The following is a 24193-nucleotide window of genomic DNA, read 5'->3' on the forward strand; positions in this document are numbered from 1 at the left end:
GAAAACAAAGCTTCTGCTTAGTGGATAGGGCTGTCTTCCAGAGCAAAGTGGAATGAAGTGTTGAGCCTGGCCAGTGGTGTGCAGAGAGCTGTGTAGGTTGTGTTGTGGCTGTCATTGGTATTTTTGCTTGTTCAGAGTGCTCTTCTGGATTTCTACGTGAAGACCATCCTGATGAGCAAGACAAAGCCTCAGAAGCATGTGCTGGTGAGACATACTCCTTCAGGACTGTTTATACTTTTGTCCTACGTGCAGTGTGTGCTGCTGTGCTCAGCACTTTGTTCCCTTTGCAGGACAGCTGCTCTCCACTTCTTCGATATATCTCTCACGCTGAATTCAAAGACTTACTGTTGCCAACTCTGCAGAAATCCTTGCTACGGAGCCCTGAGAATGTAATTGAAAGTGAGTGTCATCACTGTACATCGCTCTGCCAGAGTGCACGAACAGTTCCTCAGAGTTCTGGAGCTGTGAGGGGTGTGCATCCCTCTGGACTACGCTTGTGGGCCTGTGAGCATAGACAGGAGGATTGTCTGGTGTCTGAGGTCTGGGTGTGGAGAAGTGACATTTGTGGTGTTATTCCGAGTGTCTGGGTATGTGATAGCTACTGTTTGTGCTGAGGATAGAATTTCACAGCTGAGTGCTAAGAATAATCCTGAATGAATCTGTTGATTGGGCCATCAGTTTTGGTGTTTTTCATCCCTACTGGCCCTGTCTGCTCTTGATGTGTACTGTGTGGAAAGATGTATTAAAAAGCTAAAATCACTTACTTAACACAATATAATGTGACATTATTTCTTCTGTCTTCAGCAATCTCTTGCTTGCTCTTGTCTGTTAACCTGGATCTTAGCCAGTATGCTCTGGACATTGTGAAAGGACTGGCTGGTAAGTGCTTAATTTTGGAGGGAATGATGAATTCAAAATAAGGCTTTCTTCATCTTTTTGGCTGTATCTATAACAACTGGATTACTGGTAACGAGACTGGTTTATTTGGGTGGGAGGACAATACTAAAACTTGGTAATATAACTTAATATATAAGGTTACATGTAAAGATATGTCCTGGTCTCACTGATTTTATGCAGTTTGTAGTAAGGAGCTCTTAGTTTGTGCATCATGTTTTAGGTCACCTGAAATCCAACAGTGTGCAGCTCATGGATGAAGCAGTTGTCGCATTAAAGAATTTGGCTCGACAGTGTAGTGATCCTTCAGCCGTGGAATCCCTGAGCAGACACCTTTTTGCCATCTTAGGGGGTGAGTAAATTCTAGATCAAGCAGTAGAGGTGAGCAAAGGTTTGTTGCTTTCAGGGAGTTTTGTTATTTTATTTTCTGTTCGTTTTGGTTGTCTGTGTGATAAGGGTTGCTTAGCCAGGATAGGGGTAACAAAGCTAGCATTTGTATTTCAGAGAAGATTGTGTATTGGTGTAGCACGTGGCCATTGTCTGTAAGTCAGCTGTCACCTGTTTGTTTGTTGTTGACAGGCTCAGAGGGGAAGCTGACAGTTGTTGCGCAGAAGATGAGCGTCCTTTCAGGTGAGGATCCTAAAAGAAAGCAGCTTCTCGAGTGGAACAGATCCACCAGGTGGCTGAATGGGGAAGTTTTGAGCCTTGCATGGTTATTCTGAATTAGCCATAGTTAATGCCATAGAGAGTACTGGATACTGCAGGCAAATTCTTGACTGTCTCTCATAAGCTCATAAGTTAAAATGTTTGCTGCAAGGAAGGTGACTGTATCCTGTGTAAAAATGAAGACAGGGCTGAAGACAAGTGTTGGTTGGTGGTGAATTTGGCATCCAGACGTAGCAGTGAGAGAGAGAGATGTTTGTGCAAAGACTGAAATGTGATTGTTTTGAGATGTTGCAGTGGCTGCTTGTAGTTTGGGCATTAATAAGACAAGTCTTTCCTTCAGGGATTGGCAGCCTTAGTCACCATGTGGTTTCTGGATCATCTAGCCAAGCTCTGGCTGGAACCGTGGCTGAGCTTTTCATCCCTTTTCTGCAGCAAGAAGGTGAAATCTTTTGCCTTTGTTTTGGGTTTGCTAAGCTCCTTTTATCTCATTTTGTGTGGCCTGTTATTCAAGAGAAATCCTGATTGTTGCCTGTTGTGTTATAAAATCCATTGCACTGTTTTATTGAGTAGCCCTGTGGAGGCAGTGCTGTGTCTGCTAGAAGCATGTGCATTCATTTCCTTCCTCTCCCCAGCATTGTTACCTGCTTTCTGTTTTCTCTGTTCCTGTGTTTTATGCATTTACTGTACTGATGTGGGTGCTGTGTTACTTCCTAGTCCATGAAGGCACGTTGGTTCATGCAGTCTCTGTCCTGGCTCTGTGGTGCGTTCGCTTCACCACTGAAGTCCCTAAGAAGATGGTGGAATGGCTAAAGAAAGCATTTGGCCTTAAAACCTCTACTTCAGCTGTGAGGCATGCCTACCTGCAGTGCATGCTAGCCTCTTTCAAAGGTAAGGCTGCAGCTGTTGCTAATTCACTTGACTGTGTGGCTTAAGAGAAAAGTAATCAACTTTTGTACTTGTTAATATAAGTAGATGGCTGTGTGGGTTAAGAAAGATTCTGTAAGCTCTTACAAGCTTATAGCAAAAATGTCATCCACAAATACTCCAATGTACAAAATTGCAGCATCTTTTTTCTTTCTTTTAATATCATGTGAAGAGTTGCTCCTGGAAATATCAGGAACAGCTAGCTCAGTTTCCTGGGAAGTGAGGGTCTCAGATCAGTGAGATTCCTTGGCTTGTGACCATTTGAGATGGGACAGATGGTTGTAGCTTGCCAGGAATGTACTTTTGTTCTCTTAAAGAAATGTAGTCTTCAAATTATGGGAAGTTTGACTTTAAACTACTTCCTTTTATGTCACTGAATTGACATTTTCATCCTGTGAATAGAAATTCTGTTGGGATGAGGCCATTTTATCTGTGACAAAAGGGCTAAAGTTGTTCTCACCTTCACAGTTAAAGTCTAATTATAGCAGTGATGGGGAGATATTCTGGGAGATTCAGGGTCTTCTCTGTATGTGTGTAGTTTTCTTCTTGCATCTTGCAAAGGAAGAACCATTGGTATCTTTGGTGTAACGTGTGAAGGACCATGTTTTGCAGTTTGCCTTGTTCTGTCTCTTCAGGTGACACGTTATTACAGGCAATGGACTTGCTACCGATGCTGATCCAGACAGTAGAAAAAGCAGCATCTCAAAGTACTCAGATTCCCATGGTAACAGAAGGGGTTGCTGCAGCTTTGTTGATCTGCAGGATGTCTGTAATTGAGGGACAAACTGGTAAGGTGACAAAACATCCAGCAGAATCCAATATCAACAGGTTCTGAAGAATAACATTCTTTTTTTTTTGACTGTGTGCATGAGATGCCATTCCTGAATTGGTGTACTGCTTCTGTGTAGAGAATCACTGCCCTTTGCTAAACCAGGGAAGGGTGTATTCTTGATCTCTCCTGGTGATGTCAGTGATGAATTTCCGTGGCCTTGCAAATTGCAGCATCCATTCATTCACTTGGGGCAGCATTTCTCTTTCTGACAGAAAATGCACCCAGACCTTACACGCTAGGACACGATTGCATTAAAAGTGTTACTTGCTTGTCATTTGTGTCGTATGTTTTACAAACCATTTTTGGAAAACAGCAGGACCAGATCTGAGCATGTTATAAGAACTGAATTCATACATCTGCCAGGATATAAAATCCAGATGTGTTCTGTCTATGAAATGACAGACATCAACTTCCTTCTTTTCTTCTTTTTTAGAAGGGCTTGTCTTATGAAAGGTTGAGGTGAAACAGATTTTACATTTCACGAGCTTACTGTAGAGATACCATAAATACCTCTTTTTTCTGCAAATATTTTTTAGACATGTTTATAGTTCCAAATGAGAAATGAGAAGCTTTATACTGAAGACAAGCGAAGCTAGAAATAGCTTCAGTAATGTCAGGAGAAAAAAATGAACTGTATTTTATGTACCCTGGTAAGCTCTTACTTGTTTTGGTAAGTCCTTAACAGACATCTGCTCTTTCCTACCAGAGTCTAAGCTGAGTGGCTTCTGGCAGCTGATCCTAGATGAGAAAAAACAAATTTTTACCTCTGAGAAGTTCTTGCAGTCTGCTTCAGAGGAAGGTAAATTGTCAGTTATTATACATCCAGCTACTATTTAATTCTATGACCTGGTACTTAAAGAGCTACTGTTGTAGTTAGCTCTGTTCTCTAAGCCTTGGAAACTTTTGTATTACTCCTTTACTGTTTTAGCTCCAAAAATTAATGCTGATATTCTGTGAGTAAGCATTGTCATGATTTGTTATTGGTTAATAGTGAGCAAAAATATCCAGCTAATGTGAACATCCCCAAGGTACTTGATGCCTTGAATGTCAAAAGTCAGCTGTACCTTACTTAGTATGGCTTATAACCTGCTCTATGTTTCAGGGCTTTCTGTTCCTTCCCTTATGATATGATTGAGTATTGATATACAAACCAAAGGGCTAATGATAGTAGAAGCTCAGCTGATGGTATGAGATAAAATACCACGACTACATTTCACATAGCATTATGCACTTTCATATAAATTCATTACACGTTTTATTGTCACTGTAGGTGTTTCAGTAGTGCTTAGGAGTTGACAGTACTGATGCAGTGAACTGGATGATGATTATTTGGTTTGCTCTGTTTACTTACACAGAAACAGGCATCTCATACTGGTCAGTGGGATTCTGCTGGAATGAAGCTAACTGCATTTCTGTTAGCTCACAGTTCTGTTTCCAGTCTTGTCAGATCTGAGCTGGACTTATCTCTAGCTTCACTGAGAAAGGCTTATGTAGAGGCTCATTTTGGACAGTTATTTGAATGTGTCCTGCTTGCTATTTGTTCATTCTCAGGTTAAAAAAAAAATAATCTGCTTCCTTATGAAATCACAGGCTGCTTTAAATGTTTGTTTGTTCCCCCAGCAATGTGCACTGTGCTGCAGCTGACAGAGCGCCTCCTCTTGGACCATGCACAGCGGCTCCCCGAGAGTAAAATCCAGTATGTAGAGTGCACTTGCTGCTACTGATCTGTGTCTGATTCCTGAATGTTAATGCAGGTGGTGGAGAGGGTGGGCCTGGGACTTTGTACGGAACGCTGAATGCTTTGTGCTTTTGTGTCCTGTTGCTAAAGCTGTTTGTTGCTCCATTTTCAGGCAGTATCACCGTGCCCTTGTTGCAGTGCTGCTGAGTCGGACCTGGCACGTTCGAAGACAGGCCCATCAGACAGTTAGGAAGCTTTTGTCCTCTCTGGGAGGGTACAAACTGGCCTACGGGCTCTTAGAGGAGCTAAAAGTGGTTCTCAGCTCTCATAAGGTGAGTAGTCAAGAAGCCTAGTCCCTTCTTAGCTGTTTGTATGCTGCTGCTGATCAGCTCCCTACCCTAGGTTTGCTGTTAGCATTGAAATACAGTGTGCTAGGAAAATGGTGCCGTTCCAGCTTTGTTTAAAAAAAATAAGAAAAAGAAAAGAAAAAGAAAAACATTGTGTGATACCACTGAACAAACTAGCACAATGTCACCGTGCTAAATAGATTGAGATGCATTAATTAGGTACTAAAAATTAGACTTCATAAACAGTCTTGTGTTACAGATACAGCCTGAATAAAGTATTTTTGAAGGATACTGAGTACAAGGAGACAGCAGAGTTTAACATATTCTAGCCAACTGTTTAACTTTTTCCAAAGCCCTTTTTTTGATAAACATTATAGTTTTATTTTACTTCAGTGTGCCAAATCTAGGATATTCTCTGTTCTTATTTTTTCCATCACTGTCAGCACTCTGCTTTGGTTCTGCTGTTATCCTTTCTTTTATTTGAAAACTTCAGGATTGCATTTTCAGAAGGAGCTGAATTTTGGTGTTACGTATGGTATGACTCTAGGAAAGTGTGCTCAGGAAGGCTTGCTGTGATGTTAGTGATGAGCTGTCCCCTAGGTTATGCCTCAAGAAGTCCTGGTGATGGAGTCAGGTGAGCTGTCAGAACAAGGGAAGACTTATATTCCTCCCCGTGTCCTTCATGAGGCACTGTGTGTCATCTCAAGTGTAGCTGGGCTGGATGTGGATTCCTTTGAGACAGAAAAGCTGGCTCTGGAGATGCTGCTGGTGAGCCATCATCCATCTCTGGGTAAGTGAAGGGATAAGATCACTCTCATGGATGATGTGCCTTGTTTTGTTTTTAATTTTACCTTTTTGTTTAATTGTATTTGCAATCTACTTTGTATTTATTATGTCTGCTTATTCTTCATGCTAGTGGCAATACAGCCAGGTCTTTGGCCAGCCCTCCTTGTCAAGATGAAGATAGATCCCAAAGACTTTATTACTAAACACCTGAATGACATATTACCCAGACTCACTGCCTACTCTCCAGACAACCAGGTGATAAACTGCTTTTCCACTGCTAGCATGAGGATGTGTTTTTGAACAAAGTAATTTTTTAGTGGAGTTAAGTACTAACTGGCCCGTAAGGAAGGAGCTCTGCCTATAAGCTGGGGAAAAGGCAGTTCCAAAGAGAAATGTCTCCAGTGTAAAAACAACTGGGATTTAAGGGGGAAGAATGTGTACCAGTAGCTAAGTAGAATTCCAGATAAATCTCTGGTACCTACTGGATGAGGTATTAAAACTTGAAGGATGTTGCTCTCAAAGAATATAACATTGCCTGCTTCAACTGAGCATACTCTTAAAACAATGTCAGGGAATACTGATGATATGGTTTTTATCTCTTCGTTTTCTTGATAGTCATCTATGAATGCAGTGGGATCTCTCTCTCTGCTCTCACCTGGTAGAGTGCTCCCACAGCTCATCAGCACCATCTCAGCATCAATGCAGAATCCAGCTCTGTGCCAGGTTACTCGAGAGGAATTTGCCATCATGAAGACACCGGAGGGAGAACTGTATGATAAGTCTATAATACAGAGGTAAGACTTGTATAATTTCTCTTCTCTGCAAACATGGAGATTGATTCCTTCTGGCATCTAGCTGGTGGGTGGGTGATTTGTCAGATGCTCTTTTTCTGGACAGAAGTTTCTATATTTCTGTGCCTGAACCTTAATCCAGAACAGTCCCAATTCATCTCTGAACTTCTTTTCTCAGTGCTCAACAGGATAGTATGAAAAAGGCTAACATGAAGAGGGAGAATAAAGCCTACTCCTTCAAGGAACAAATCATTGAGCTGGAGCTGAAGGAGGTGAGTTGGTGGAAACTGGAAAGTGATGATCGTGACAACAGGTATCTCATCTGTTTTGTTGCATGGCTTGTGGCGTATGTTTACACTGTTGGGAAAGATTCTTTGAATTTCTCTTCTCTTATAACTGTATTTGTATCCATTTCTGCTGTATTCTGGTGATTTGTGAGTGTGCTTACTTGTTGGTAATACCTGTTTTTATCTCTTCTTCAATGCATTTTGTGTGACTGTCTCAGTAAGAGTTGTTAAATAGATGCTTTGGTCTTGTTGACAGCCAGCAGTTGTGTTCAGTCTGGCCAGAGCAGCGTGTCTGTTGGGGGGAAGGATTTGATGAAAAGAAGGGAACATACCGGGTTGATTGGAGTATTCCTTTTCAAGGATTAACTTCTTTGTCCTGAGGAGAATGATGTGTCCGTCCACTGTAGGAAGAAGTAGACAGCTCTCTGATGACAGAAAATAATTTTTGACCAATTGAAAGCTGGGAAAAACTAACGTTATGCTGTTAGTAGAACACTGAAGTATTGCTAACCTCCTCATTTCCATTTTGTGTCCTCAGAGTGGTATGCTTGGAAAAATATTTTCATAATGTTTTAAAAGTAAATTGTGAAAAATAATGTGTCCAACTTGTTCCTTTTCTTATGTGAGGGTATAGTGTTAAGAGTTCCCAGTTAATAATGTCCATGATGTGCTCTTTGCAGGAGATAAAGAAGAAGAAAGGGATAAAGGATGAGGTGCAGCTGACTAGCAAGCAGAAAGAGCTGATGCATGCACAGCTGGAAAAGGAATCTCAGATAAGAAAACGACTCAAGGAGGTAAGCGTTGATGATATTTTTTTTGCCAGCTCGGCAGCTACCAGAGTAATTTATGGTAACCATCCGCATTGTTTCTCTTACAGCTTGATAATGAACTGGAAACAGCCTTGGGACTGCTGGACACTGTTATCAAGAGAAAACCTCCTGGTCTAACTCAGTACATCCCTAGTCTTGTTGGTTCCTTTTTGCCACTTTTCAGATCGCCTTTGGCTGCTCCAAGAATTAAGGATCCTTTTCTTTCCTTAGCTTCCTGTGTCATGCCTGCTCGACTTAAAACCTTTGGTTAGTATTTGCAGTTGCTGTTTAAGGGCAGGGTACGTTATTTTCATAGCAGGGTGCTCAAAATCCTTACTCTTACGTGATGTGGATCATTATCATATACCCAGGGGGAAAAAAAAAGGGGGAGGTGACTGGAACATCCCAGTGATCCTACTGCTATATAGGTTCTGGTCGAAAGACAAGGAGTTATCCACTCGGTGCAGCTGATCACACTGGGATTTTGTCTCTTCTGGAGAGCTTGGAGGTTGTGAGTGAAGCTGCGATAGCCCTGAGGACAGGCCAGCCGATGCTGACTTGCAATCAACAGCTCTGGGTGGTGATAGTGGTGCTTGCAAAGTGGCAAAGGCTAAAAATTGCAGTGGGATATAATCTCCTCAGCTACTTATGGCAACTTCTGAACCCAGTGCTCTGATGTCTGTTAAAATTGCTGCCTTCTTTGCAAGGTTTAAGTCAGTGCTTGCAGGGCTACTTTCACACCTTTGGGTTGACGTCTTTGGAGAAGTTTGGAAGCACTGAAATTTCTTGACTGCTGTTGCAAAGCAAAAAGGGTTGGCTTCTGGTTAGGTGGAACACACTGTAGTGTTCATATAGCAGTAAATGTAACTGCCATGAAAGAAGAGGCCCCCTAAAATCCTCGGGGCTGTGCTTCCTTCTCAGCACCTCTTCTGCAGCCTGGGCTGTTTCCCAGAGCTGTGTTAGAGTCCTTCAGTCTGTGTTCCTCGGGGTTTCTTTTCTCAAGAAATGTTTGGTTTTAGTCCTCTCATGGATTTTTTTTATTCTTTCATACCAGGTACTTTAGTGAGCCACGTGACCTTGCGCCTGATGAAACCAGAATGTGAGTTAGATGAATCGTGGTGTCAAGAAGAGCTTCCTACTGCTCTCAACAGAGTAGTAAGCTTGCTGCATGCCCACACCATTCCTAGCCGAACTGGCAAAGGAGAGGCAGGTAAAAAGTACTGTAGATCTTACCTCTCCACAATATCTTAGTGAGCTGTTTGAATTTTGGTGGTCATATATTTCCTAGGGGAGACTTACATTTTTTTGTCTTTTTAAATTGGATTAAGTCTATTCATAGACATCGAAAACTGCACCGTCCTCTTTTTGTGGTGTCTGTAGTAGAAATGATCTTATAAGAACATTAAGTGTAGAAATGAAATAACTTTAAATGGTTCAGACAAAATAATAGCAGTGAAATTAAAACTCATCTTTGCTAGAGAGTTCTTGCATTTCAACACCACTTAGAATAAGTGATTTAGTGAGACTGAGTGGAAAGACGAAAATAATTGCTTGTTATCTGTGATCTCAGCAGTGAAGTGCCTGTGGCCTCTGCTTGTTTGCTATGTACTACTGCAGTTCATGAATATTTTATTCTGGCATGATTGCAGAAGGAGCAGTTCCTTCCTCCTTTGTAACATGAGGGCAAGCACCCATGTTTTTACAGTGCAAGTATAGCGATGTGAGTTAAAAATAACGTGTTTGCTTGTTTTTGATCACGTGGTTAGTTTTAATCCAGATCTGTTCCATTATCTGCTTCGTGATGAGATGTGTAAATGCTTGTGTCACTACACAGTAATAGGCAATAGTGCAGAAAAGGGTGGGTAAGTCTGCTTCTTTTGGAGGAAGGGATGGCTTAGCCTGTCTCTATAAATATGGTGTACTGTAATGATAGAGGTGAGAAATCCATGCTTTGGAGATGATCGCTTTCAACCTAAGTCAGAAACTGCTCTGGTAGGCAGTTTATAACACTTTAAGGGAGATTTAGGATTCCATTTGCTTCCTTACCCCAGGAGTTCAGTCATCCCCTTACAGTTCTGTTGTCAGTCAGCTCTGCAGCTGTGTGACTGTGGCACAGATAATCCTCACTGCTGAGCAGTAGCAGTTGACCATGCTGAGCACCACTTCAGTGCTAAACATTTTGGTGATAATTCAGTATCTCTGCTGTGATGTTTACTTCCATAGTAAGTGCAGATTCATTAACATTTGAATCTGATTGCTTGCTTAATTCCAGAAAATCGTGCAAGTATTTTCAGTGCTCCTCTTTCTCTATTTCCTAGTGTTTACTGTCTGATTTTCTTATTTCTATTTTTTTTACTTCCTCTGGAAGAGAAAGCAAGTAGGTTCACTAAAACTGTGTTGGACAACTCCAATTCTATTTGCAAATAATCTTCCTGAAAGTTCTTAAAACACTTCTGAGTGCAGTCTTACAGTACTGTTCAGCAGGTGTTGGTTTCTTTGGTTACCAGGAGACCTCAGAGAAACCAACTGTCTTTATAATGTCGGTGGAAAGAAATATCATTCATTGCTGACGTGACAAGATACAATTCAAAGTCATTTCATGTTGGTCAGAAACAGCTACTATGTGTTAAGAGAACGTTTATCTTCTCAGATAAAGCCTTCTCCTTCCTGCTGCATATAGTGGGATTGTTGCTTAAGCCAATAAATATCTGGCCAATAACGGGGGAGACTAAAAAAAACAAATAGCAAGGAAAAATCCCTCATCTGCAGGTTTTTTTAGCTAAAATATTCGTCTTAAATAGTTGAAAGCTCACAGTGAGTTTGGTATTTGAAATTTCTCCCTTGAACTACTTTTGCAGTATCCATGCCCTACATAAGCTGACTAACACTGCAGTATTGTATCTGCAGTGCTCTTCATCTGCATCTTAGAAATTTATAATGTGGCGTTCTCTGACAGCGCAGATGGGATGTTGAAGAAATCCCTTTTCTCTAGATATCCACTACTCTCATTTCAACAGTATATATTACAAAATCTCCAGCAGAGTCACAGAGGTATATGTTCAAGAATATATTTGATAATTAATGATACCTATACCCAGATAGTAAGTGAGTGATGTTGACAGCTCATCTGAAACAAAAAGAATCGTTCATTCTTCTTCTTTAATGTGGTATTTAGATTTTCCTTAGACTTTTTTTTGCTTTGACCTAACTGGAGGATTAGGGTGAGTATTTGTTATGCCCAATAGCTTACCCCTATGACAAGGAAGGATCAAAGTCTTTAACAACAGGAATCCAAAACCTTTAATTTTTTCCAAGGAGAAGAGGGTTTGAGCCTTGTAGCAGTGTTAGAGAAACAGTCTCAAGAATCCAGAGGAGGGCTGCAGTAACAGGTTAGCCAGGTTTGTAGGAAGTGTTCAAAGCGAATACAGCTGGCAAATGAACTGTTATTTTGTGACAAAACAGCTTTAACAGTGAGTTAGTTAAATTGCATCAAATCCCTATGTGAATTCTCTTGCTCAGAATAAAATTGACTTCTTTTTTGTTGTTTTGGTTTTTTTTTAGTTTAATTCATCTGAATTCTCAGAGAGTGCACATTCGAACAATGTAATTTAAGTACTAGATTTTCATTTTCAACCCTGGTGGATTTAATTTTGTTGTCTCCTCCTTCAAGTACATCTAAGATAGACAAAACCAAAGTTTTGCACGTCTGTCTACTTAGCATGTTTGTACAGAAGGTTGAAGATGGCTATATATATATTTGAACCTACTAAAGTGCACATTTTGATAGAATCTTAGAATGGCTTAGGTTAGAAGGAGCCTTAAAGATCATCTGGTTCCAATCCCATTGTTGCCAGTGTTGGACAGGTTTGCCAACCGCTAGATGAGGCTGCCCAGAACCCTGTCCAACCTGGCCTTGAATGTCTTCAGGGATGGAGATTGACCTCAGTGAGCACTTTGAAATAATGATGAACAGCCCTGCTTACAGGATGGTTTCTCCTTTGCGCAGGTGCTGCCCCATTATCAGCTCCAGCATTTTCCCTAGTCTTTCCTCTCCTAAAGACGGCTATGACTGAGACATCCCATGACAGTGAAGATAAGGAGGAATTCCTGGTCAAGATTCTGCAGATCCTTACAGTTCATGCTCAGCTGAGATCATCCACAAACGGCCAGGCTTTGCTGGTGGATGAGGTAAGTAAGAGCCGTCAGTTAACAAAGTAAGATTGTTTGATTTCCGGCTGTGTGTGTCAACCTAGTTTTTTTTCTTTATTATGGTTCTTAAATAAGTTGTTCCATACATGGGTGAAGTGCTTTGGAGTCGCAAGATATAAGACTTTTTCTTCCCACCTCCTCTTTCAGAATGGCCCGGAGTTGCTGCCCCGACGGGACATGCTGCTTCTGCTGACCCGAGTGATAGCAACAGGCTCTCCACGGTTACAGGTGAGTCCTCAGCTTCATCACCACAGTCAGGATTCTGCCTCGGCTGCATCAGCATCTAACTGAGGGAAATACATCCACCCGATTAAAAAGTCTGAGGATGGTGATTGATATGTATATATTCTTCATCTCCTGTGTTCACAGTATTTTTCTTGGAATAAAATATTTGTATTTTTTTTTTCCTGTAAGTTTTATGCATCAAACATATTCTTCAGTTTTCCACAGGTGCTATTTTATTTCTCCTCTAAGGCTTTGCTCAGTCAAAGAAAATCAGTAGTCACTCCCCCAGGTGGCCAGCAGTGAAGTTTATTCTAAGGACAGGAAGACCAATAGTGACAAGAAGGTCAAGGATTGAATTGAACTCTTCAGTTCTTGTTGTCCTGAAGCCTTGTCACTGTTCTTTCAGAATTTCTTCTGTGATAACACTCACATCCTACCCTGTGCTTGCTTTGATGAATTGGAAAGAGGTCAGTTGTGGAATCTCTAATACCTACTCATGACATTTCAGGTCTTGGCTTCCAATGCACTGACCTCTGTGTGCACAAGTAGCAGTGGAGAGGATGGATGTGCCTATGCAGAACAAGAGGAGATTGATGTGTTACTTCAGGCCCTGCAGTCTCCATGCATGAATGTTCGAGATGCAGCTCTCAGGGTAGGTGGAAAGCATTCATGGTCACACTGAATTCCTTAATTTTTGGGAAGTGAGTTCTTCTCCAGCTCGGTTGGAGAGGTTTCAGCTGTGATGGTAGTCAATGGGCAATGTGTCTACAGGAGGAGGCAGCGGCTCTGGAACAGTAATTGTCTAACTAGTGCTCCTTGAGCAAGATTTACTCTGGGTCTGTTCACACCTTTATTTTGTTAATAGTGTTGTTACAACAGTTTAACGTTTTCTATTTTGAACTGCATAGAGCTTAGTCTTAGAAGGAGGAAGCTGTTGAAAAACTGCTTTTTCTGCATTGGGCCTGGTGTTTTGGAAAGCTTCAGTCTTAGTCACTTTGAAGAAGATAAAAATATAAAAACCAAGTGTACTCTTTTTTTTGCTTTGCCATGAAACAGATTTCTGCTCAGCTCTCCTGAACTAGCTTCTCTGTACTTAGAAGCAGAAAAGATCTGTAGTCACCAGAGCACAACCTAGTGTCTGCTTGCCTCCCTGCACGTTGGAAATGGAGCACTATTCCTAAGTTGTATAATGTCAGCTATTTGCAATAGAATGTCTTTGATCAGCACTAGCAGTGTGCTGCACACGTGGACATGAATTCTGACACTTCTAACCCAAAAGAGCTTGACTTGGCAAAAGTTTTAAGTGTTTTAAAGCATCTGTTTCTAAGATCAGATATTTACACTGATTCTCCTGTAAATTAATTCAGGGACTGATGGAGCTACAGATGGTTCTACCAACCCCAGACAGCGATGAAAAGAATGGATTAAATCTGTTGCGTCGCCTTTGGGTAGTAAAGTTTGATGTGGAAGATGAGATTCAGAAGCTGGCAGAGAGGTGAGAGTTTTTTGAGGCTGCTTAGATCTCTCCCTTGCCCTCCTTGTGAAGCTTCACAGGCAAGGAGTTTGCCTCCCAAAGGTGCAGGGCAGCTCTAGGTCAGCCTTATACTGCATGTGGCAGTGGCTTCTCTAGCTGAAAGGTGATTTATCACTTCTCTGTGTGTGCTGCAGGTTGTGGGAGTCCATGGGTCTGGAACTACAGCCTGACCTCTGTTCTCTGCTGATCAAGGATGTCATCTACCATGAAGAGGCAGTGCGACAAGCAGGTGCCGAAGCTCTTTCCAAAGCTGTAGCTCAGTATCAGAACCAGGCAGCAGAGGTTATGAATAAACTTACAGAGATTTACCAGGAGAAGCTCTATGTAAGTACGCTTGTCCCAAAGGGTTGACAGGCCCAAGCTTGCACTCTACTTTTTATCTTTTAATAATCATTTTTCCCTTTGTCTGCCCGGAGGATATATATGAAGCTTTCTGTTGCTGTATTTGAGCTTATCACAACTTTAATGTATCTATCCTCAAGTTACCAGCAAGCAGTGGCAACACTGCACAGTTGAATGATATGCTTTAGGTGATAGAAGAAGACTGTGGCATAGAGCCACGGGGGCTCTTTATGATGCAGAACTGGCTCTCTGCTTTTCTTTTCTCATGGTATCATACCCCTGCAGTATTTTTAAAATGGCATAGCAAGTATGCCTTGCAGCATCCTTTGTGTATGCGTCCTTGAAAAAGGCATTCTGATGAAATTTTCCTCCTTGCAGAGGCCACCTCCAGTTTTGGATGCTTTGGGACGAGTGATATCTGAATCACCACCTGACCAGTGGGAAGCAAGGTACGGTTATCTTCAGATTTATCTCATCACTTCCTGTCCATTCAGATGCAGTGTTCCAGATTTTTATTTATACAGTATATATTTTACTTATACAGGCAGTGAATAAATAAAGGAAGGTTCAGGGAGCAAAATACAGGCAGGTTTATTAACTTGCTGTTTTCATAGTTCTTTTTGGTAAAGAATATTTGTTCCTGTCAAGCAGGACGAGCACACCAAATTGAGGTGCTCTAAGTTCCATCAAAATATTGGGTGTTAGCTTCTCTGTGCCCTGGTAAGAATAGACTTGTCCTGTCAGTCTCTCTGAATTTGTCTTACCTTACTGGATTCTCACCTCTGTATGGGCAATTGATTGTTTCAAGACTAGCAAGCAGCAGTGATAGCCTTAATGAACTGAACAAATTCCAGTTTGCATAATTACTTTTTGTATAGGTATCTTTGCCAAGTATCTGTAATGCTTAATCAGCATAACAGCCATTATATGGCTGAAGGATTGTTGTCCTTTTGGGAACCTGCAGCATGGGGTTATGAAACAAAATGCATGTTGCTTGGGCACTGAAGCCTTTTGATTTCATACTGTCTCTCTCAGTTTCTATAATGAATTGCTGATAGCATGTGTGATTGTGACCTCAAGCAAATGTTTTCAAAAGGTCAGTAAGTTCACACAACTCAACATCTTTACAGGTGTGGCATTGCTTTGGCCCTTAACAAGCTCTCAGAGCATCTGGACAGTTCTCAGGTGAAGCCACTCTTTCAGTTTTTTGTACCAGATGCTCTGAATGATCGCAATCCTGAAGTCAGGAAGTGCATGTTAGATGCAGCTCTTTCAACGCTCAACACTCATGGCAAAGTAAGTGTGAACACTTCTTTTTCTATCAGTGGGAACAGGTGGAATGAAAATGTAAATACTGTACTGACGCCTATAGATAACTATTTTTTTTTTCTGGGAGGGCATTGTTGCTTGAACATCTGAACCTTTAATATCGTATGGACTTCTTCATGTTCAACCATGTTCTGGTAGTGACTAGTGTTGACTGATTCTTCTTGGTCATTGCTATAAAAATAAATAGGCTTGAATTAACAGGAGTTAATATGGCATATATTTACAGTAGTAGGAGTGAAATCATACCGCAGATCTTTTAATTCTGGGAAGGTGAGATTTCCCTTTCACGCCTTCTGGGAAGCAAAACTTGAAAGCTTGCTGATGGTTGGCTTAATTAAACTGCAAAACAACTGAAGTCTCTCAGAGAACTGAAAATGATCTCCATCCTGACTGTCAGCTCTTCTCCAGCAGTGTGTTAAATGAGGGAGGTTTAGGGAATGTAAATTGTTTGGCATGTGGTTTCCTTATATGTGCCAGTCACCTCATTTGGACAGTGCTCTACATTCCCGTTAAGCTCAGTGTTGGCTCTTTTTTCACTCATGTCTTACAGCTGCCTTTATGACTTCTCCCTGCAGGTAAAGACCAGTGGAGCATTTTCATAATACTTGATCTTCCCCTCTGTTTCTTAGAAAAGTAGTGAGAGGTTTGCTTTACCTTCCTGATCTTTCTTTGGAAATAGAGCAAACAAAAGAGCAGGCTCTGATGTTTAGGCTAGCAGCTTGCCTGGGAACTTGCATTACTTCTGGCAGAACATTGCGCTGACGGGTTTGGGGATCTAATTTTTAAGAGCTAACTTCTCTCTAGCAGGAAATATTTGTTGTCTGTCAGAATGGCTCAAGATTTGATGTGATGTGACATATTAAATGAACTGTAAATACCGTCTGATTGTTCGGCTTGTTGGCTCAGAGAAGAACAAACAAGTCCACTGAGCATAGCAAATCTCATTCTGAGTGGACTCTAGTGGCAAGTTCTGTGGTTTTGTTTTTCAGGACAATGTTAACTCTCTCTTGCCAGTGTTCGAAGAGTTCCTGAAAAATGCTCCTAATGATGCCAGTTATGATGCTGTCAGGCAGAGTGTGGTCATTCTGATGGGCTCACTGGCAAAACATCTGGACAAAAGTGACCCTAAAGTGAAACCAATTGTTGGCAAACTGATTGCAGCCTTGTCCACACCATCTCAGCAGGTGGGTGCTTTCTTGGAGGAGTTCCCACATTCCATGTAGAGGCAGGTTAACCTTATGATGTCAGAGAGATGAAAAATGGCTCCAGAGACAGGAAGTTCTCATTGTAGGTGCAGTCCAAGAGGAAGTTATGTTAGTTATGAATATTTTGTGACCCGATACTTTGAATTGTTTTACAGGTTCAAGAGTCAGTGGCAAGCTGTCTTCCACCACTGGTGCCTGCAATTAAGGAGGATGCAGGAGGAATGATACAGAAGCTAATGCAGCTGCTTTTAGAATCTGATAAATATGCCGAGCGCAAAGGTGCAGCTTATGGACTGGCAGGTCTGGTGAAAGGCCTTGGCATCCTTTCTCTCAAGCAGCAGGAGATGATGACCACACTGACTGATGCTATCCAAGACAAGAAGAACTTTCGTCGGCGGGAGGGTAAGGAACAAGAGCTTTTTATTCTAAAAACATGACATTTCTCTTATTTCTTTTACCACTGTGACTATATGGGGTGACACCTGTGCCCTTGTATTTGTTTTTTCTGTATTTAGTTTACAAAAGTTTGCAGAATAGGAAATGGGGACTGTCTGTCATGATGCCATTGATTGTGTATGGCGTCCTAACATTGGTCTATTTACATAATGGTGGGAGGTTAGCTGGTCCTAGACAATATGCTTGCACCCATCCCTGCTGTTTTCAAAGGCAGGTGTTGCAAGGTGGGCTTCTGCCTCTTGAAAGGCATTGCATATTCTTCCGCAGCTGGTCCAGAGGGGTGTTTCAGACCCTAGTTTTAAGTTTTGCTGCTGAGTGTTTCCTGTCCTTATTTCTTGCTTACCTCAACTAGGACTCAGAGGACTGTTGTATGTTTTCAATACTACTAGACCTCTTGTTGTCCTTTCTGAGACCACAAATCTCCAACACAGCGCTAGCCAGAAGCACAAGAGAGCAAGAGTTCCACAGTTTGTGGGATCTGAGAGCTTTTGGAGAAATTCTACAGATAGCTGGCATATTGTATTTTCTCTTCCCTCCCATCCCCTTTAAAAATCAAGTGTTCTCTTCTGACTATCCTTTTTCTTTATTTAGGGGCTCTATTTGCCTTTGAGATGCTCTGCAGCATGCTTGGAAAGCTCTTTGAGCCCTATGTGGTTCATGTGCTACCTCACTTGTTGCTTTGTTTTGGAGATGGGAACCAGTATGTGCGAGAGGTAAGAGACTTCAAATTTTGAGAACATGCAGTGTTAGGAGAAAGCAGAAATTGAGGATATGAATACTGTTTATAATGAACAAATTGAGAAAGACATTTGCCTCGAAACACCACTAATATAACTTGATTTTAATAATGGAAAGCATCTTATTTCAATGGCCATTAGAATCATACAATGGCTTGGGTTGAAAGGGACCTCAAAGATCATCACCCTGTGCCACAGGCAGGGTTGCTAACTGCTAGATCGGATACTAGAGCAGATTGCCCAGGGCCCCATCCAGCCTGGCCTTTAACACCTCCAGGGGCACCCACAACAGCCTGTTCCAGCACCTCAGTGAAAAACTTCCCCCTGATATCTAATCTGAATCTTCTCTCCTTTAGTTTAAAACCATTCCCTCTTTGCCCTATCACTGTCTACCTTTGTAAAAAGTTGATTTCCCTCCTGCTTAAAATCTCCCTTTACCCGTTGGAAGGCCATAATGAGGTCTCCCCACAGCCTTCTCTTCTCCAGACTGAACAAAGCCAGCTTCCTCAGACACTGTTTTACATTAAGGCTTCGTTTCCATTGTTCTTTGAGGGAGGAAGGAAAACATGTGATGCGACAAACCTTATAAATGTTCTCTTCTCCTTGAAGGCTGCAGATGACTGTGCCAAAGCAGTGATGAGCAACTTGAGTACTCATGGAGTGAAGCTGGTTTTGCCATCGCTTCTTGCTGCACTAGAAGAGGAATCTTGGAGAACCAAAGCTGGTATGGACCGATATCTGACTGACATGACTGAGAGCAGCTTACAGTTCCTTTTGCTGTCATTCTCCTTGCTCATTCCTTCATCCTTAATGATGACTTTGATAGTTTACTGACTCGTAAGGGGACTGGAAGCGTATAGCTTTAGAAGTACAGATGAGTTTCCTGACACATTGGAGCAAATTCTTCTTCCCCTAACAGATAAAAGAAGCACTTCTTATCCCTCATCTCTCCAGAAGTGTTTCAAAAAATGGATGTTTCTTTCCCATCCACAACTCTCCTAGTACAAAAGTAGATAATATTTTTTTATTTGCAGGTGGCACAGAGTGACTTAGTGCGTTTCAGGCACTGTGTGTGTTCTCTGACTGGTCAGACCACTTGTGTATTTAAACTTGACATGAATGTAATCATCTGTTTGCATCTCTTCTTAGTGCTACGTATTACTTTGTGATTTTTTTTTTTCTTTCTTTTTGCGTATTTCATGCACAGGGTCAGTGGAACTGCTGGGAGCTATGGCATACTGTGCTCCCAAACAGCTCTCCTCCTGCTTACCCAATATTGTGCCAAAACTTACTGAAGTGCTCACAGATTCTCATGTGAAGGTGCAGAATGCAGGTCAGCAAGCTCTCAGGCAGATTGGGTCCGTCATCAGAAATCCAGAGATCCTTGGTAAGAACTGTCTGTATCTCTAATGGCAAACAGCAGTCCTGACATGACCATAGCTTATAATAGCAAGGTTTATCTTCGTTACATTTGGGATTAAATCTGAACCTCTACAGAAATGAAACTACTTCTAGAACAGTATAGCATGAAAGCTTCACAACAGCTGTCTGCTTCAAAGCTTTTCGAATACTCCCTTCTGCTTTGTCATTTAACATCAATAGGGTTTTCTGTGTTCCTATGCTTCTAAATGATTTAAAAGGATGTAAGACAACCTGTGAGAGACCACCATCTCACTCTGATGTGCATTTTTCGTTTATGTACAAATAAATTATTTTCTCTCCTTTTAAAAAACACTCAGCAATTGCTCCAGTTTTGTTGGATGCTCTCACTGACCCCTCCAGGAAGACCCAAAAGTGTCTGCAGACTCTACTGGATACCAAATTTGTCCACTTCATTGATGCTCCATCCTTAGCACTTATTATGCCAATTGTTCAGAGAGCTTTTCAGGATCGTTCCACAGATACCAGGAAAATGGCTGCCCAGATTATTGGGAACATGTACTCCTTGACTGATCAGAAGGTACAGTACCAAAAAAGCTCTCCGTATGCTGAATTTACCATTCAGAAGCTAGCAGGAAAGCACTTAAGGCAGACAGTACTAGAATCCAAGCAGCTTCTTTAATTAAATATATGTAAATGAACAGAAAGTGGCTATAAGTACAGAGAAAATTCTGAGCTGCTTCAGACTGTCAGCTTTGTACTCTGCTCATTTAATTTATTACCCGATTTATACCTGCAAAAAAATCTTTTGATTTTACTGTAAACAAAATAACAAGCAAGCAAAACCACTACTGGTGAAACAAAGATCAATTACTTACAAATGGATCCCGAGTTTGTTTAAAAAGTATTTGTAGGACTTCACCGTAGGCTGAAGAACAGTGTTTAATTTTTGTGCTGATAATCCCTGCATTTAAACCCAGTGCAAATGTCAGGAGTGTTGGATTTTCCTTAGATGCAAAATGCTAGCTTGTGAGCGAGCATCAAAAAGGTTTTGAATGGTTTGGACTTTGGCATTGTTTCTCGTACTTAAAGAACAATTAAATGTGCAATCATTTGCAGGGCTTTAAAAGGAACTGATTAAAACTCTAAGGATGTTAAAGATGATCGCTAATAATAAAGGGCTGAAATTCCCTTTACATAAAGATGATTTAGGTTTCTTTCTCATTTTGAATCTAGTTCTTATTCTTTGGGCTGTTTGTTTCAGGATCTGGCTCCTTACCTACCCAGTGTGACTCCTGGACTGAAGGCATCCCTGCTGGATCCTGTACCTGAAGTAAGTCTTTTCATACAAATACAGTTAGTCTTTCAGTCCATAATGTTGGGCTTTGTCCTCATCTTCTGAAGAAATGTAATCAGGCTGATGTATCTCAGTCTTAGTAACTTCAATAGAGTATTTGGCCAATCTCTTGTTTCTCTTGTCTCTTAGGTGCGTACAGTATCTGCAAAGGCACTGGGAGCCATGGTGAAGGGCATGGGAGAATCATGCTTTGAGGATTTGTTGCCATGGCTGATGGAGACACTGACATACGAGCAAAGCTCAGTGGACCGATCTGGTGCAGCTCAAGGTGAGGACGACTGTGTCTGAATACTGAGCTCAGAGTTTCCCCTACTGAATCAGATTAGCTTGGTGTTTCTTGAGTTTATTAGCTCTGTTACTTTTTTTTTTTTTTCCCTCCAGGTCTGGCTGAAGTTATGGCTGGTTTAGGGGTGGAGAAGCTGGAGAAACTTATGCCAGAGATTGTAGCTACTGCCAGTAAGGTGGATATTGCTCCACATGTACGAGATGGTTATATAATGATGTTTAACTACCTGCCAATTACTTTTGGAGACAAGTTCATTCCGTATGTTGGTCCCATCATCCCTTGTATCCTTAAGGTATGTAACCTGAAGGGTTTTATTTAGTAGAGGATAAAAAGAAGACTCCAGAGTATTTCAGGCAACATTTGCATTAATTCTATGACATGCAGAGACTTTTCCAGCATTGCTGGACTAAAAATAGCCACATATATTAATTGAAAGTATGAATGAGTCGCTTTTGCAAATTATTTGCTTGCTGTCTTTTGTTTGTGGTCAGTAGTAATTCCTTGAAATCACCTTTGTCCATCTGCAGCTCTACAGTTCATTTACTTCTTGTTGCTCAGAAAAAGCGTTTTATTTTCCTTGTTGGTATATTGTGCTGAAAAAAAAGAAACAGCTTTCACAGACGTTTCTTTCTCTGTTCAGGCACTGGCAGATGAGAATGAGTTTGTGCGGGACACTGCCCTGCGTGCTGGCCAGAGGATCATAAGTATGTATGCAGAGACAGCCATTGCACTGCTTCTGCCACAGCTTGAGGATGGCCTGTTTGATGACCTGTGGAGGATAAGGTAGGAGATAACCATCTTATCCACAGACATTCCTGTGGTTAGAGAAAAGGTGTGATTCAGACTTCCTGACGTTCCTCAAAAAAATGCAGAGACCTATGAAGCAAAAGCAAATATCTCTTTCTGCTTGTGGGTTGAATATGATGCCTTTATAGCACTGAGCCTGAGAAGCCCTGCTAGCCGTGAATCAGGTTTCCTGATATCTGCAATACATTCTTACTAGGTTATTAATTCTTATAGTGACTCTGAAAAGCACTTCCGAGGCAGTTGATATGGCAACATTTAGTCCTAACATATTGTTTCTCATTTTTTCAAAACGCTGAGTAAGTTATTGTTCTCCTGTGTATGGAAATGTGCAGTGGAGCGCTCACAGCTAATAGCAGTTGCTTAGAAATTTGCTGTACTAAAAGGCATGTGTCAGCTGAGTGCTGATGGGTGCCCTTATCCTGGGTGAACGTCTTTTGAGTTGAGAGAGAGATACTGTGAATATCTTGTTCTTTTTTAGAGTCCACACTATTCCTTGATACATTACTATGATACTCTCTCATCCCCTTTTGGTTTGGGATTCTTTCCCCTTCTCTTTAGTATGCTTCTTCACTGTCATGTAGGCAGAATGATCCGACCTATCAGCCCATGCAGCATTTCAGTGCTGACATAGCTCTTTCCCTTGCATTTTGCTCATATCTGGATTTGATGTGTTGCTGTATTTGGACACATGCTGTCTGATTACCCTGTTGTAACACTTGACATGCTTCTCATTGCCAGGTTTAGCTCAGTTCAGCTCCTTGGAGATCTTTTATTCCATATCTCAGGAGTCACTGGAAAAATGACCACAGAAACTGCCTCAGAAGATGACAACTTTGGAACAGCCCAGTCAAACAAGGTAAAGCTGTTCTTGTCTGTTGTGCCTGTTTTTTAATCAGCTTGAAAAGCTTGCTGGAAAGACTTAACGAATAAACATGCATTTTGTTCCTTTTATAAATTTCAGGAGTGGTTGATACAATTTTGTATGTTTCTTTCCAGGCTATTATTAATGCTCTTGGGGTGGAGAGGAGGAACAGGGTGCTGGCAGGGCTGTACATGGGCCGCTCTGACACCCAGCTGGTAGTGCGTCAAGCTTCGTTACACGTTTGGAAGATTGTAGTTTCAAACACTCCTCGCACGCTGCGTGAAATTTTGCCAACACTCTTTGGGCTTCTGCTGAAATTCTTGGCCAGTACTTGTGCAGATAAGCGAACGGTGAGAAATGGAGGAATGCTTTCCTGTTTCTGCAGGCGACCTTGTAAAGCGAATAAGAGCACAAGATAATTCCTTTCTTTGAATCACTGTAAAGCTGTAATGAATATAACTGGTCAGAGCATATCTAAATTCTTCACTGAAAGGCAGTGGTGATGGAAGTAAAACAATTTTTCCATGGCTACTTATTTTAATGGTGTTTCCATTGCTACATTTTTGTCTGTACTTGGAAAAGTAGTTTATAGTCAAAAAAATAACATTTGCTCAGCGTTCAGCTTCTTAACTATTTTCCTCGTTTAGAAAACCTAATTAAATAAGTTTAATTAACAGGTTGCAGCACGGACATTAGGAGACCTTGTCCGAAAGTTAGGAGAGAAGATCCTTCCTGAAATCATTCCCATTCTGGAAGATGGCCTAAGGTCAGATAAGAATGATGAAAGGCAAGGAGTCTGCATTGGGCTGAGTGAGATAATGAAGTCTACCAGTAGAGATGCGGTAAGTTAAAGAAGGAGGATGAAATCTGCCATTTCCTGTGTATTTATGTTACAGTCTTGCAGCTGAGATGCAAAAATACAGTAACAGTGTTGGACTCATTCTGTGGACTAAGTTAAAGGCTCATATCTAATGTGGGTTGCTGTTGAGGCAAATGTGTGTATTTGCATCTACTGGTACATTTATAACATGGCACAGTTTTGACATTTATGAGCCATCGGAAGCATCTACAAGGTAGTCTTAGAACACTACAAATCTTTCATTAATCCTTTTCTTCCAATGTATTTCAGCCAAACAGCAGTTTAGTTTCTGTTGCAGAAATTCAGGTTTTTAGCTATTTTACTGAGATGCATCTGTCCACTGTGCTTTACATAACCTGTAATTTTATCTCTATGTATTTAGGTACTGGTTTTCTCTGAGTCCCTAGTGCCTACAGTGAGAAAAGCATTGTGTGACCCTCTGGAAGAAGTGAGAGAGGCTGCAGCTAAAACATTTGAACAGTTGCACTCAACAATTGGGCATCAGGCTCTTGAAGATATCCTTCCGTTTTTGTTGAAGCAGCTGGTAAGCATTGCTCAACATGAACCAACAACTTAATTAGTAATGTTGTG

At 41.3% G+C, this 24193-nt stretch overlaps 1 protein-coding gene across 3 annotated transcripts in view; it reads left to right on the forward strand.

Moving 5' to 3' along the window:
* Nucleotides 1-24193, forward strand: part of GCN1 (GCN1, eIF2 alpha kinase activator homolog) — a 40621-nt gene that overhangs the window by 5657 nt on the left and 10771 nt on the right. For all 3 annotated transcript variants that reach the window (XM_046901403.1, XM_015275397.4, XM_015275398.4), the window contains exons 8-46: nucleotides 136-204; nucleotides 291-399; nucleotides 805-879; nucleotides 1118-1246; nucleotides 1474-1524; nucleotides 1901-1999; nucleotides 2275-2448; nucleotides 3120-3272; nucleotides 4023-4115; nucleotides 4937-5012; nucleotides 5167-5326; nucleotides 5942-6131; nucleotides 6258-6382; nucleotides 6743-6921; nucleotides 7097-7190; nucleotides 7886-7999; nucleotides 8083-8281; nucleotides 9069-9224; nucleotides 12021-12202; nucleotides 12371-12451; nucleotides 12957-13100; nucleotides 13816-13943; nucleotides 14117-14306; nucleotides 14703-14773; nucleotides 15455-15620; nucleotides 16643-16837; nucleotides 17014-17260; nucleotides 17906-18027; nucleotides 18661-18775; nucleotides 19259-19438; nucleotides 19791-20011; nucleotides 20696-20764; nucleotides 20918-21056; nucleotides 21170-21366; nucleotides 21715-21857; nucleotides 22620-22737; nucleotides 22878-23093; nucleotides 23421-23585; nucleotides 23985-24146. In XM_046901403.1, coding sequence (XP_046757359.1) covers nucleotides 136-204; nucleotides 291-399; nucleotides 805-879; nucleotides 1118-1246; nucleotides 1474-1524; nucleotides 1901-1999; nucleotides 2275-2448; nucleotides 3120-3272; nucleotides 4023-4115; nucleotides 4937-5012; nucleotides 5167-5326; nucleotides 5942-6131; nucleotides 6258-6382; nucleotides 6743-6921; nucleotides 7097-7190; nucleotides 7886-7999; nucleotides 8083-8281; nucleotides 9069-9224; nucleotides 12021-12202; nucleotides 12371-12451; nucleotides 12957-13100; nucleotides 13816-13943; nucleotides 14117-14306; nucleotides 14703-14773; nucleotides 15455-15620; nucleotides 16643-16837; nucleotides 17014-17260; nucleotides 17906-18027; nucleotides 18661-18775; nucleotides 19259-19438; nucleotides 19791-20011; nucleotides 20696-20764; nucleotides 20918-21056; nucleotides 21170-21366; nucleotides 21715-21857; nucleotides 22620-22737; nucleotides 22878-23093; nucleotides 23421-23585; nucleotides 23985-24146 — 5496 coding nt within the window. The remainder of the gene's footprint in view (nucleotides 1-135; nucleotides 205-290; nucleotides 400-804; nucleotides 880-1117; nucleotides 1247-1473; nucleotides 1525-1900; nucleotides 2000-2274; nucleotides 2449-3119; nucleotides 3273-4022; nucleotides 4116-4936; nucleotides 5013-5166; nucleotides 5327-5941; nucleotides 6132-6257; nucleotides 6383-6742; nucleotides 6922-7096; nucleotides 7191-7885; nucleotides 8000-8082; nucleotides 8282-9068; nucleotides 9225-12020; nucleotides 12203-12370; nucleotides 12452-12956; nucleotides 13101-13815; nucleotides 13944-14116; nucleotides 14307-14702; nucleotides 14774-15454; nucleotides 15621-16642; nucleotides 16838-17013; nucleotides 17261-17905; nucleotides 18028-18660; nucleotides 18776-19258; nucleotides 19439-19790; nucleotides 20012-20695; nucleotides 20765-20917; nucleotides 21057-21169; nucleotides 21367-21714; nucleotides 21858-22619; nucleotides 22738-22877; nucleotides 23094-23420; nucleotides 23586-23984; nucleotides 24147-24193) is intronic.

Source organism: Gallus gallus, chromosome 15 (genome assembly GCF_016699485.2).
Source record: "Gallus gallus isolate bGalGal1 chromosome 15, bGalGal1.mat.broiler.GRCg7b, whole genome shotgun sequence".
NCBI classification, from domain to species: domain Eukaryota; kingdom Metazoa; phylum Chordata; class Aves; order Galliformes; family Phasianidae; genus Gallus; species Gallus gallus.